General features: G+C 48.6%; 1 protein-coding gene across 1 annotated transcript in view; it reads left to right on the top strand.

The window, feature by feature from the left end:
• KIAA1755 (KIAA1755 ortholog) overlaps positions 1-11526 on the top strand; it is a 42632-nt gene extending 31106 nt beyond the window's left edge. The window contains exons 13-18 of the mRNA XM_056844942.1: positions 348-496; positions 2379-2517; positions 7041-7259; positions 8052-8174; positions 9692-9883; positions 10576-11526. Of these exons, the coding sequence (XP_056700920.1) occupies positions 348-496; positions 2379-2517; positions 7041-7259; positions 8052-8174; positions 9692-9883; positions 10576-11526 (1773 nt within the window). The remainder of the gene's footprint in view (positions 1-347; positions 497-2378; positions 2518-7040; positions 7260-8051; positions 8175-9691; positions 9884-10575) is intronic.
• The last annotated feature ends 1274 nt before the right edge of the window (positions 11527-12800 follow it).

Here is a 12800-nt window from a genome sequence, read left to right on the forward strand (position 1 = left end):
ACCAATGAGATTTTCTGCCTGGTGGGAAGGGGTGTGTTTTTGTCCTGATCAGAGGACTTCTCAAGGCCCCAGGAGAGATGGATCACAGCTCTGTTTAGGTGGTCTGACCTTCAGGTCAGCTCCATGATGCACATTGTGAGTTGGCTCAGGGGGTTCTTTGGATCAGATGCTTTTCACAGGGATCATCCTCTAAAAGCCCATCAATCCAGCCATCCTGTGGTTTGCCCCTAGCAGCTGGTGTTCAGAGGTATACTGCTTGAGAAGATGGAGGGTCCATTTAGCTGTCATGGCTAAACGTCACTGATGGACCACCAGGGAGGTGACTTGCTGTTTCTGTGTTCTTACAGGAAGTTCTTCAGGAACTGGAGCGGCACCAGCTCCTGATGCAGGGAGTGCTGTCCAATGGTCAGCTGCTGAGCCTGCAGCGAGAAGGCGGGGCCACCCTTGCCAGGCTGAGGAAGGAGGCTGCCCGACTCAGCTTCTCCCTGGATGCCCGGTATGAGGTGTCAAGGTCTAGGCTCAGAACTGACTCTGGGGGTGGGGGGTGGAATCAGAGGGCCAGCGCGGGGTAGTGGCTAGAGCATTGGACTAGGATCTGGGAGAACCAGGTTCGAATCTTCGCTCTGCCATGGAAACTTGCCGAGTGACCTTGGGCTAGTCACAGCTCTCTCAGCCCCACCTACCTCACAGGGTATCTGTTGTGGGGAGGGGAAGGGAAGGGGATTGTAACCTGGTTTGATTCTCCCTTAAGTGATAGAGAAAGTCGGCATATAAAAACCAACTCTTCTTCCACCTCAGAGAATTGTTGCGATGATAAAATGGAGGAGAGGAGAATTATGTAAGTCATCTTGGGTCCCCATTAGGGAGAAAGGCAGGGTATAAATGAAGTAAAGAGAAATAAAAAACCCTTGTTTGGAAACCACCCAGATTGTCAGATCACTGGCCCACGATAATTGGTGGTGGCCTTCAGCAGAGCCTGCTGCATGAGATGTTTTCATAGGTGATGCCAAGAATTGATCCCAGGACTCACTGCATGCTAACCGGGCCTCTCCCACGTAGCTTCGATCCCTCCCCTCCAGATCCTCATGGCTTTTTCTACTAGTCTTTAAAAAACTCCGTTGACAACTTGGCAAATTAAATCAAAAGAGTTTCCAGCTAAACATTAGGAAGAACTTCCTGACAGTTAAGAGCGGTTCCTCAGGGGAACAGGCTTCCTCAGGAGGCGGTGAGCTCTCCTTCCCTGGAGGTTTTTAAGCAGAGGCTAGATGGCCATGATGATTCTAGGACCTTAGGCAGATCATGAGAGGGAGGGCAAGTAAGGTTGCATCAGTGCTTAGCTCTCATGGCCCTTTCTTACATGCCCAGGGAAATTCTAGTTGCCACTTTGGGGTCAGGAAGCAACTTCCCTGCAGGCCAAATTCGCCAGGGATCCTGGAATGTTTTTGTTGCCATCTTCTGGGCATGGAGCAGGGGTCACTGTGTGTGTGTGCGGGAGGGTAGTTGTGAATTTCCTGCATTGTACAGGGGGTTGGACTAGATGACCCTGGTGGTCCCTTCCAACTCCATGAATCTATGAAATAACAGTACCTTGGGGGACCAGTCCATCTCCAGTATCATTAGTGAAGTATGTAAACCAGCCAACCTACCCACCCGATAGGGTTGCCAGCCTCCCTGGGACCTGGAGATGTCCCAGAATTACAACTGATCCCTAGGCAACAGAGTTCAATTCCCCTGGAGACAATGGCTGCTTTGGTGGGTGGACTCGATGCCATTTTACCCTGATGAAGTCGCTCCCCTCTCCTAATCACACCCTCCTCAGGCTCCATCCCCAAATCTCTAGGAATTGCCCAACCTGAAGCTGGCAACCCTACCACCCACCACTATCCACCAGCTTCTATGCCAGTCTTTTTTGTGGTCTCTGCATGCCAAGAAACCGGGCTGCAGCTTGTGTGTGTTAAGTGCCGTCAAGTCGCTTCTGACTCATGGTGACCCTATGAATGAAAGTTCTCCAAAATGTCCTGTCTTTGACAGCCTTGCTCAGATCTTGCAAACGGAGGGCCGTGGCTTCCTTTATTGAATCAATCCATCTCTTGCTGGGTCTTCCTGTTTTCCTGCTGCCCTCAACTTTTCGTAGCATGACAGTCTTTTCCAGTGACTCTGGTCTTCTCATGACGTGACCAAAATACGACAGCCTCAGTTGAGTCATTTTAGCTTCTAGGGTCAGTTCAGGCTTGATTTGATCTAGAACCCACTGATTTGTTTTTTTGGCCGTCCATGGTATCCCTAACTCTCTTCTCCAGCGTACCAGCACTTTTAGGCAAACCAGTGATGTGCCGTTTTCTTCTGTTTTCTTTCCTTTTCCCACTTCCCTCTGCCAGGAGCAGCATAGACTGTGCCCTGGGTCTCTACAATCTGGTGGAAGAGCAGGTGCACACCCTGGTGACCAGATCCAACGGCCGCTTGGAGCACCTGCAATTCCTGCGGAAGATCCGAGAGCTGGAGGCCGAGTTTCGCAAGGTCAGTGTGCCCTGTGTGGCCCTGGGGGGAGCCACATGGCATCAGGAGATGGTCGGGCACATGCACCGCTTTCCTCTAGGGCCTTTTCCTCAAATGCTTAACTTTGAGATTGTGAAAACTACATCAGAGGACATTTCTGTTTGGTGCCAGTCCCGTAAAAACCAATGAGATTTCCAGGGTATCAATTTTTGAGAGTCAAAGGTCCCTTCGTCAGCTACCTGTGTTGTGTGGGTGTTAAATTCTATAAAGTCACTTCCATCTTATGGCAACCCTATGAATTAATCACCTCCCAAACATGCTATCATCAACAGCCTTGTTCAGATCTTGCAAACTGAGGGCTGTGGCTTCCTTTATTGAGACAATCCATCTCATGTTGGGACTTCCTCTTTTCCTGCTGCCTTCCACTTTTCCTAGCAAACCTTCTTCCAAATCTTCCATTTCTAATTTTATTACTCTTTGCTCTGGATTTTTAGTCCAGTTCACAATCCAAAGCAGGCCAGCTGCTTGATAATATAATTTAATATTTGGTAATCCTAGTCCTCCTCTTTTTTCTCATCTTGTAAAACTTTAAATCTGATTCTTGGCTTTTTTGCCATTCCACATGAACTTATTTATCTGTTTCTGCCATTCTTTCAGTGTTTTTTCCCCGTGTATATAAATCGGTAGTATCTGGAACAGAAAACTGAATTTTGGCAATACAGTCATTATTATTGCAGAAATTCTTCTTAGCCATGAAATTTTTAGTTAGGACCATCCCTGCAAATCTTTCTGTATCTTCTCCCACACTGCTTTATAGTTGGTTCTTGTAGGTTATCCTGGCTGTGTAACCGTGGTCTTGGTATTTTCTTTCCTGACGTTTCGCCAGCAGCTGTGGCAGGCATCTTCAGAGGAGTAACACTGAAGGACAGTGTCTCTCAGTGTCAAGTGTGTAGGAATTTCAATGACTTCTCATAAACATCAGCACAACTTTAACAGAAAAGAAGAGAGTTTAAGAATGAATAAGGCTTGGCTTCCTGTCCTGAAAACCTCCAGACTAACAAAGACTACAGTCAACAATAGCCATGCAGATTAACTTTGGATTTCACACATTAACAGATCACTTCAGGATACAATGGTTCCATATTAACATACCACACCCTCATTAGCACAAGACAATGATTAGCACATTACCTTTGATACTTTTTGCAGGACAATGATTCAGCTCAAACCCAACCCCTTTCTGACTATATATAACTCTTCCTACACACTTGACACTGAGAGACACTGTCCTTCAGTGTTACTCCTCTGAAGATGCCTGCCACAGCTGCTGGCGAAACATCAGGAAAGAAAATACCAAGACCACGGTTACACAGCCCGGATAACCTACAAGAACCAATAAACTCTGACCGTGAAAGCCTTCGACAATATTTTGCTTTATAGTTGTCTTTAAATAGTGCATCATTTTGTCCAGTCAAGTTTATTCCCAAATATTTAATTGGATCTGATGTTACCGTACACCTTGTGATCTTTCTGATATCTTCATCTTCTTAGTTGGTTAAAAATGTTAAAATTATTTTTGTCTTTTCCTCTTGATTTTATATCCTGAAAAAAGATCAAAATTCTTCAGTTTGCTCCATTATATACTGCATTGACAACTGGGTCTTTGAGATTGTCAACAGCACATCGTCAGCATAACTTTTAATTTTGAACTCTTCTCCATCCACTTTCAGTCCTTTAATTCTGAGCTCTTGTCTAATCTTAATAGCAAAAACTTCTAGTGCAAGAATAAATAAAAGTGGCAATAGTGAATCTCCTTGACGTGTCCCTTTTCAAATGAAGGCAGTTTTATTGTACGTTCATATATGTGTAGTTCTCTACCACTTAAGGAAGAATCAAACCGGCTTCCAATCACCTTCCCTTCCCCTCCCCACAACAGACACCCGGTGAGATAGGTGAGGCTGAGAGAGCTCTAAGAGAGCTGTGACAGGCCCAAGGTCACCCAGCCGGCTTCGTGTGTAGAAGTGGGGAAACAAATCCAGTTCACCAGATTGGCCTCTGCCGCTCATGTGGAGGAGTGGGGAATCAAACCCGGTTCTCCAGATCAGACTCCACTGCTCCAAACCACCGCTCTTAACCACTACACCTCGCTGGCTATCACGAATAAAACCCTTCATGGCCTTGGCCCCTCTTATATGCAGAGCTGCCTCTCTCCCTCTGCTCCGCAATGACACTTTGCTCAAGCCAGCAGGGGCGTCTGCAGGTGCCAACCTGCAAATGGGGAAGACCAGCAGCTTGCCCATTCAGGTGCATGCTCTGTAGCGGCAGCAGAACAACCTGTCTGAAAAGGTCAGGAAGGTGCCTACTCTCCTGGCTTTCTGCAAACGATGCAAAACTTATTCAAGAGGGCTTTTCTGCGCAGGTAATAGGGCTGCACTGTACTTATCGCAAGTAGTATCCTATGTATGTCATTTCTGTACCACTCAATGAGTCATGTGAATCTTTATGCTCTGCTTCAGATCTTTCTAGTGGTTCCAGACTTCTAAAATCCTAATGCGATAGTTACTGAATGTCTCATTTTGTCGGTTGTACTGACTCACCACGTGTTATCTGCCTTGACTCCCTCTGAGGAAGGCAGACTATCGATAATGTAAATAAATAAATGAGCAGAAAAACTCCTGCCGCTGAACGGAAAGGCGGTTAATACTCATTCATTAAGCACTTTGAAACCGATGACTGAAATCCAATTAGGGAGGGATTTCTCCAAACCTGCAAGTTTTCCAAATCTGCACTGTCTATTAATTTTAAAGGGATCAGCGTAGCATGAAATAGGATTTAATTTTCATTTTGTTTATTGGATGCAATACAGCCTATTTATGAAATTTGTGACCCGGATTTGTGGGAATGGCTCATTTACTGCGGGTTGCTTAATTTTGATACGTTTTGCCACTTTGATTTAGATCCACTTAAAGCGTCATTTTTTTATAAGGTGAATTAAAGTGAATGAGTGAAACTAATTACAACAACACAAACAGGAGAGGAAGTGAATGAAGAATCGGAGGCTCCATGCCTCTGCGACAGGAGGTGCAGATAGATTTCCCAGGTGTCGCAACTTTGTGCGTTACACAGGAGTTACACAGGACTGGATCTTCCAACACTTGAACACACGAAGCTGCCTTATATTCGATAAGACGCTCGGTCCATCAAAGTCAGTATTGTCTACTTAGACCGGCAGCGGCTCTCCAGGATCTCAGGCAGGGGTCTTTCCCATCACCGACTTGCCTTTAACTGGAGATGCCGGGGATTGAATGTGGGATCTTCTGCATGCCAAGCAGATGCTCTGTCATTGAGCCACAGCCCCTACTCAAATGCCTTCTACTGAATCAGACCCTTGGTCCATCGAAGTCAGTATTGTCTACTCAGACCGGCAGCAGCTCTCCAGGGTCTCAGGCAGAGAAAGGTCTTTCACATCACCTACTTGCCTAGTCCCTGTAACTGGAGATACTGGGGATTGAACCTGGGACCTTATGCGTGCCAAGCAGAGGCTCTACCACTGAGCCACAGCCCCTCCCCAAACACTTGGGGGAGGGTCTGAAAAGCTGCCAGGGAGGGATTGAGGCCACAATGTTGGGAACTCTGCCCTCTTTTCTCTTTCTGCCCAAAAATGTCTACCTGCTGGCCTGCTTTTAAAAGTGGCAGACACAAAGCAGGTACCTTTTCCCAGCTGGGGCTAGAAGCGGCCAGAGAGGCCTTTTTTCAATCAGGGAAGAATTTAAGTATTTAAAAGGCTGTCACATAAGAGGAGGTCAGGGAGCTATTCCTGTTGGCAGCAGAGGATCGGACTCGCAATAATGGGTTTGAATTACAAGTGGAAAGGTACTGCCTGCATATTAGGAATACATTTTTTTACAGCAAGAGTAGTTCAGCGGTGGAATGGGCTGCCTAGGGAGGTGGTGAGCTCCCCCTCTCTGGCAGTCTTCAAGCAGAGGCTGGACAAACACTTGTCAGGGATGCTCTAGGCCAGAGTTTCCCAAACATTTTGAGTCATGGAGCACTTTTTAGGAGAGAAATTTGTCACAGAGCACTAATTTTCACCTAGCACTTATATCAGTGATGGCAAACCTTTTAGAGACCGAGTGCCCAAACTGCAACCCAAAACCCACTTATTTATCGCGATGTGCCAACTCGGCAATTTAACCTGAATACTGAGGTTTTAGTTTAGAAAAAACGACTCATACATTAACATCCCCACTTCATCCCACGCTAGCGGAGTCGCTCTGCACAGGATCGCGTGGCCGGACGGTCTCCGGGGGGCGCGCCCCTCACCTTATAGAGTGCGTAGTGCAGGTACAGGTAAGGGGTGCGTCGCTGGAAGTCGTGCAGGACTCGCCCAAAGAGCTCCAGCTCAGCCAGCCCCTTGTCCGGCCCGGCGCCAGGGCCTGGCTCTCCAAAGGCCGGCTCCCCGAGCCAGGGCTCCCCTGGCACTTCGCCGCTGCTGGCGGGGCGGGAACGTTCTCCTTCCAGCCCTCACCCTTGTACTGCTCCAGCACGTAGGACTGCTGCAGCGGCAGCAGCTCGGCCGCTGGGAAGCCGCAGAAGCTGTACTTCTCGTACTGCGCGCCAACCAGGGCGGCCAGCAGCAGCAGCAGCCCCCAGCTTTGCGCTCCATGCCCGCCCCGCTGCCGCCTGCTTCTACTGCTCCAGAGCCGCTAGGAGGCCCATTGGGAGGCTCCGGGAAGCAGGGGGGAAAGGAAGGCGGGAGGCAGGCCCGGGCAGATCCCGCAGGGTCTTAGTGTGGCCAGTGGGCGAGGGGAGGGACCAAATGGCCAAAACGCACGGGAGGTTTTGCCTTGGATTTGCAACTTTCTAGATGTGCTGGGGCGACGGCGAGCGTGCCTACAGAGAGGGCTCTGCGTGCCGCCTCTGGCACGCGTGCCATAGGTTCGCCACCACTGACCTTTATACTAAACCGAATGACAGTACTATTTTTCTTTCCAATCTCTACGCGAAGCACTAGGAGATGTTTCGTGGAGCACCAAGTGCTGCTTGGAGCACAGTTTGGGAATATCTGCTCTAGGCTGATCCTGCATTGAGCAGGGGGTTGGACTAGATGGCCTTTATGGCCCCTTCCAACTCTGTGATTCTATAATAAATGCTCCTTCCCCAGACTGGCAGCCCTGATACAAATCCTCCGCAGCCTTACTCATTCCAAACGGAATTAGCACCCATGGCTCAGAATGGGGGTGGAGAGGTGGGAGCACCTTTCCACCTGAGATTCAGAAATGGATCTTCACAACATTTTATATATTTATTTACAAAATTTGTATCCGGCCTTTCTGCCCTCAAAAGGGCCACCAGAAAACATCCATGATAAAGTCACAGTCTAAAACCATTAAAATCAACCCCCCAAAAAACCCACATCATTAAAACAATTAAAAGCAGAGTTGAAATATGTACAAAGACATAAAAACCGCAATTAAAACATTGGTCAGGAAGGAGGGATCACTGAGAGAATACCAACTTGGAATTGTGACATCTCTTTTTGCTTCTGTACACAGCTCAGTTTGTGGATGGAAGAAGAAGGAGGGCTGGAGCTCAGGGCGGTGGAATCTGCAGAGGGCAGCCAGGAAAGCGCAGAAGAGTCTTATCAGAGGTTTAAGAAATTTTTCAAAGAAGCCACAGTAAGTTGAGCTGGGAGAAAGAGGGAGACTCCAGCGAAGCGAAGCTGGAACAGAATTGCACACCCAAGAAATGTGGGAAATAATCCATATTTGCATCTGATTTATCCCTTTTCGAAACTGAAAATCTTTTAAAGTTCAATTTTTAAGAGGAACGGGAATGTGTGTATTTTTTTTAAAGGCTTGACTTTTAAGTCGTGTTGATGGGAGATTTGAGACTGTAATGTTAGATATTAGGTTACTAGATTCAATGTTTGACATCCTGCCTTTCTAAAACTTCTGAACTGAAACGCATCAGTGGTGATTGTCAAAAGTTAGGAAAATTCACACTGTTGAAAAAAGTTATTGATGTTGACTTCAGTTCTTCTGTAACCATTTGTTCCCGATCCCTCCATTCCCTTGTTCATCTGTCTTCCTAGATTTTCTTCCGTCAATACTTACACCTCTTTCTACCCCCACCCTCCACATACACACCAGCGCCCTTTGCTGATATCCAGGGGAAGCAAAGATTTAACCCCTGCAAGTATATATAAAACCTTGACTAAAAAGACAAATCATGCTGTGGCAGTCCCAGGAAGGGGGGTGAATCCAATAAGGAGATGGGGTTCCTTTCTGTGGGTTTTTAAAAGAAATCAGGTATCTTGCTGTTGGGCTTTTGCACTGGACAGAGATGGGTCCCAAATTATGGGTCAGAATCCCTTACAAGGGCTGCTGAACAGTTCTCTTAGAATCATGGGATTGGAAGGGACCACCGGGGTCATCTAGTCCAACCCCCTGCGCAATGCAGGAAATTCTTCTTAACTAGTAATTAAATGGTGGAATTCACTGCCGCGACTTTAAATGGCTTTAAAAGGGGGTTAGACAGATCCATGGAGGAGAGGTTCATCAGTAGCTACTAGCCATGGTGACTCAAGGGAACTTCCACATTCAGAGGCAATCATCCTCTGAATACCAGTGCCAGGAAACAACATCAGGAGAAGGCCTCGGCCTCTATGCCCTGTTGTTGGCCCTCCAGGTCAACTGATTTGTGAAATAGGATGCTGGACTAGACGGACCACTGCTCTGATCCAGCAGGGCTCTTTTGATGTTCTTATGAAAGTCTTGGCCTCTGTGCCCTGTTGTTGGACCTCTGGAGGAACTGGTTGGCCACTGTGTGAGACAGGATGCTGGACTAGATGGACTACCAGTCTGATCCAGCAGGGACCTTCTTATGTTCTTATGAAGGCCTCGGCCTCTGTGCCCTGTTGTTGGACCTCCAGAGGAACTGGTTGGCCACTGTGTGAGACAGGATGCTGGACCAGATGGACCCTCACTGGTCTGATCCAGCAGGCCTCTTCTTATGATCCCTCTAGCCAGCGTTCTGCTTCAATCATGGCCAGCTGGAAGCCTTTAGGAAGGCCACGAGCAGGGTGTGAAGACAACCTTTTCTCCTAATGGTCAACCTGCAAACATACTGAGGTCCAGTGAGTTAACTCAACACAGGCTGTACGGCAATGTCCTTCACTACTTTCCTTGTTTAGGTCCACTACAACCGTGGTCTCTCACTCTCTAAGGAGGCCGCCAAGGTGCAAGGATCCCGATTCCCAGAGATGGAGGCCTTTGAGGCAGCAAAGGGGGCCTTCCAGGCCAAGCTGACGGTGTTCTACATGGAAATGGAGAGGAGAGGGGCAGAGCTGGAGACCCTCCTGGATCTGTACAAGTTCTGTGACAAGGTAAATGTGCACAAGGCTGCTGCCTCCCCGTTGGATCTTTGGCCTTCCTGGCTGTGTGGTGTAGAGGTTGGAGTGTCGAACTTGGATCTGGGAGAACAGTGTCGTGCAGTGGTTAAGAGTGGTGGTTAGGAGCAGTGGACTCTGATCTGGAGAACCAGGTTTGATTCCCCTCTCCTCCACATGAGTGGCGGACGCTAATATGTTGAACTGAGTTGGTTTCCACACTCCTACGCATGAAGCCAGCTGGGTTACCTTGGGCTAGTCACAGCTCTCCCAGCCCCAGCTACCTCACAGGGTGTCTGTTGTGGGGAGGGGGAGGGAAGGTGAGTGTAAGCTGGTTTGATTCTTCCTTAAGTGGTAGAGAAAGTCGGCATATAAAAACCAACTCTTCTTCTTCTTCATTCCCACTCTGCCTTCATGGCTACTAGTCAAAATGGCTACTAGTCATGATGCATACCTATTCTCTCCAGGATCAGAGGAGCCTGCCTATGATATGAGGTGCTGTGGAACACAGGCAGGATGGTGCTGCTGCAGTCGTCTTGTTTGTGGGCTTTCTAGAGGCACCTGGTTGGCCACTGTGTGAACAGACTGCTGAACTTGATGGTCCTTGGTCTGATCCACCATGGCCTTTCTTATGTTCTTATGTTACCCTCTGCATGAGTGAGTAAGGATTGCTATTCTTTTTTCCAAAGGTCACACAGCTTAATCTTGACTGCAAGCAACACCTGTCCCAGAGGAGAGCCAGAGAGAATGAGCCCTGGAGCACCGAGGCCATGTTTGAATTGGAGAGCTCCCTCCAGCTGTCCCCGGAGTTTTCCAGCGAGAAATTCCAGCAGATGAAGGTGCAGGCTTCCAGCATGCACAGTGGGAAGGGCCTCGAGGTGTGGCATGAAGCTTTAGAGAAATACCAAGAGGCCAAGCAGGTTCTGGAAGGCATGCTGGCCAAATGCAGGGGCAACCACGAAGGGGGAGCCAGGGTCTGTGGAGAGAAGGGGGCCCCCCTTGGCACCAGTCCCAGCCCACCTCATGAAATCCCGGGTGAAGAGCCCTACTTGGATGGTGCGCTGGCGAAAACCAGGAACCAGGAGCGCCTACTGGAGTACAACAGAAGGAGTCTGGACACGGACAGAACTGGCTCTCAAGAGAACCCTTCCCGTGGAGCAGGCAAGGAAGGATTTGGAAGGGAAGAGCCTTACCTTGCTTCTCCACAGGATGTTGCAGAAAGCAGGGCCTCCGAGGGCCAGAACCCCAATGAAGAGTGCCCAGAGGGCCTCCTCATGCCAACCCGGACCCCTCCTCCATTAATGCTTCACACCCACCCCTCTTGCCCAAAGGCTAACCACGCGCCAGAGACCTGGGAGGACCTGCCCTCCACAGACTGGACGTCCATAACTGTGCCAGGGAGAGGCCGGCGCAGCAGGAGGAAGGAGGCCGCCCAGTATTTCCAGCTCTCCAGACACGGGAGTTTTTCCTCGGAAGACACTGATTCCCAGAACTCCACTGAAGAGTCTCTGGGCTCCGGTGCGGCAATATCAGTGGAATCCGCCGCCCTCAAAGGATCCTCCCCCCAGGGAAAAGCTCTGGGGATCGTGTACTTAGAGAACCACAGCACAACCAGTCTGGACAAAGCGACTTCCCAATAAGTTCAATAAACCCAGGAGCCAGGGATCTTTGACTTTCCTTCAGGGGTTTCCTCCTGTGGACTTCTTTGTGGTTGGCGACATTCCTGGAGGCCGCAGAAAGGCGATCGGATTTGTGCTTGGGGGGTGGTCCACATTCCTGGCTCGCAACTCTTTTGTTACCCAGAAGTCTCATCACCTTGGCCAGGTTGAGCTCCCATCTCGAAATGGTCACTTCCGTCAGCGGTCTGGCTAGCAGGCCAGAAAGAACACCAGGGCTGCTTTCACCTGCAGCATTTCCCCCATATCAGCCACCCCACTTATGCATTTGGTTTTTTTTCCTGCTTCCACATGACGTTATCTAGCATTCATGCTCCAGCCATGGACAACTCCCCCCCCCCTCTAAAATGCTCTTTTTAAAACCTGGAAAAAACGGTTTTTCCCTGTGTGGTGTTGCTAGGGTGTACTTTTCACTGTGGCCGGAATGGAAGGTACGCACACCTTACGGTTCAGTGAAAAGAAATGCCCGTTCTCCCCTTCTGCCACCTATCTATTTTGGGGGGTTTGGGGTTTTTTAAAAAACTTTTTTTTTTATCTCTCTCCATTTTACTGACAAGTGGCAACTGCAGGAGAAAAATGTCAGCTGTATTTCGCCTTTTCCAAATATGCAGTTTTCTTTAAAAAAAAGAAAAGAAAAAAGGGCAATACAGAACAGCGCTATAGCACTATGACTGTTCTATTGGGTGGATTTCGACATTAAGAATAAAGAAGGGCCAGGGATTGTGAAGGAAAGATTCCCCAATGGAAGCACACCTTTGGTTTCGGTGAAAAGGAACCCCTTTCCTATGCTTACCCATTCAATTTTTTAAAACTTTATTTTGTACCTCTATAACGTTGTTGCATTCTGACTCAACTACAATTCAGAACCACAGTTTTGGGTGTGTTTCGCACTGCTGTAATTAAATCAAAAAGGGTGGGGGGGATCACCCACAGTCTCTTGACCAGCTCTGAAATGTAGCCCTGAACTTGGGAGAGGGGAACTTATTCATTTGAATTATAGAATCACAGAGCTGGAGGGGCCCACGAGGGTCATCTAGTCCAACCCCCTGCCAATGCAGGAGATTCACAACTACCTCCCCCCCCCCACACCCCCAGTCACCCCCTACTCCATGCCCAGAAGATGGCAACAAAAACCCTCCAGGATCCAGTCTGGCCTGGAGGAAAGTTGCTTCCTGACCCTTCCTTCCCCCAAAGCTAAGATAATTAGCATAGCCCTGAAATAGCAACCGGGAACTCAG

The sequence above is a fragment of the Euleptes europaea genome, chromosome 2, assembly GCF_029931775.1.
Source record: "Euleptes europaea isolate rEulEur1 chromosome 2, rEulEur1.hap1, whole genome shotgun sequence".
Taxonomy (NCBI): Eukaryota; Metazoa; Chordata; class Lepidosauria; order Squamata; family Sphaerodactylidae; genus Euleptes; species Euleptes europaea.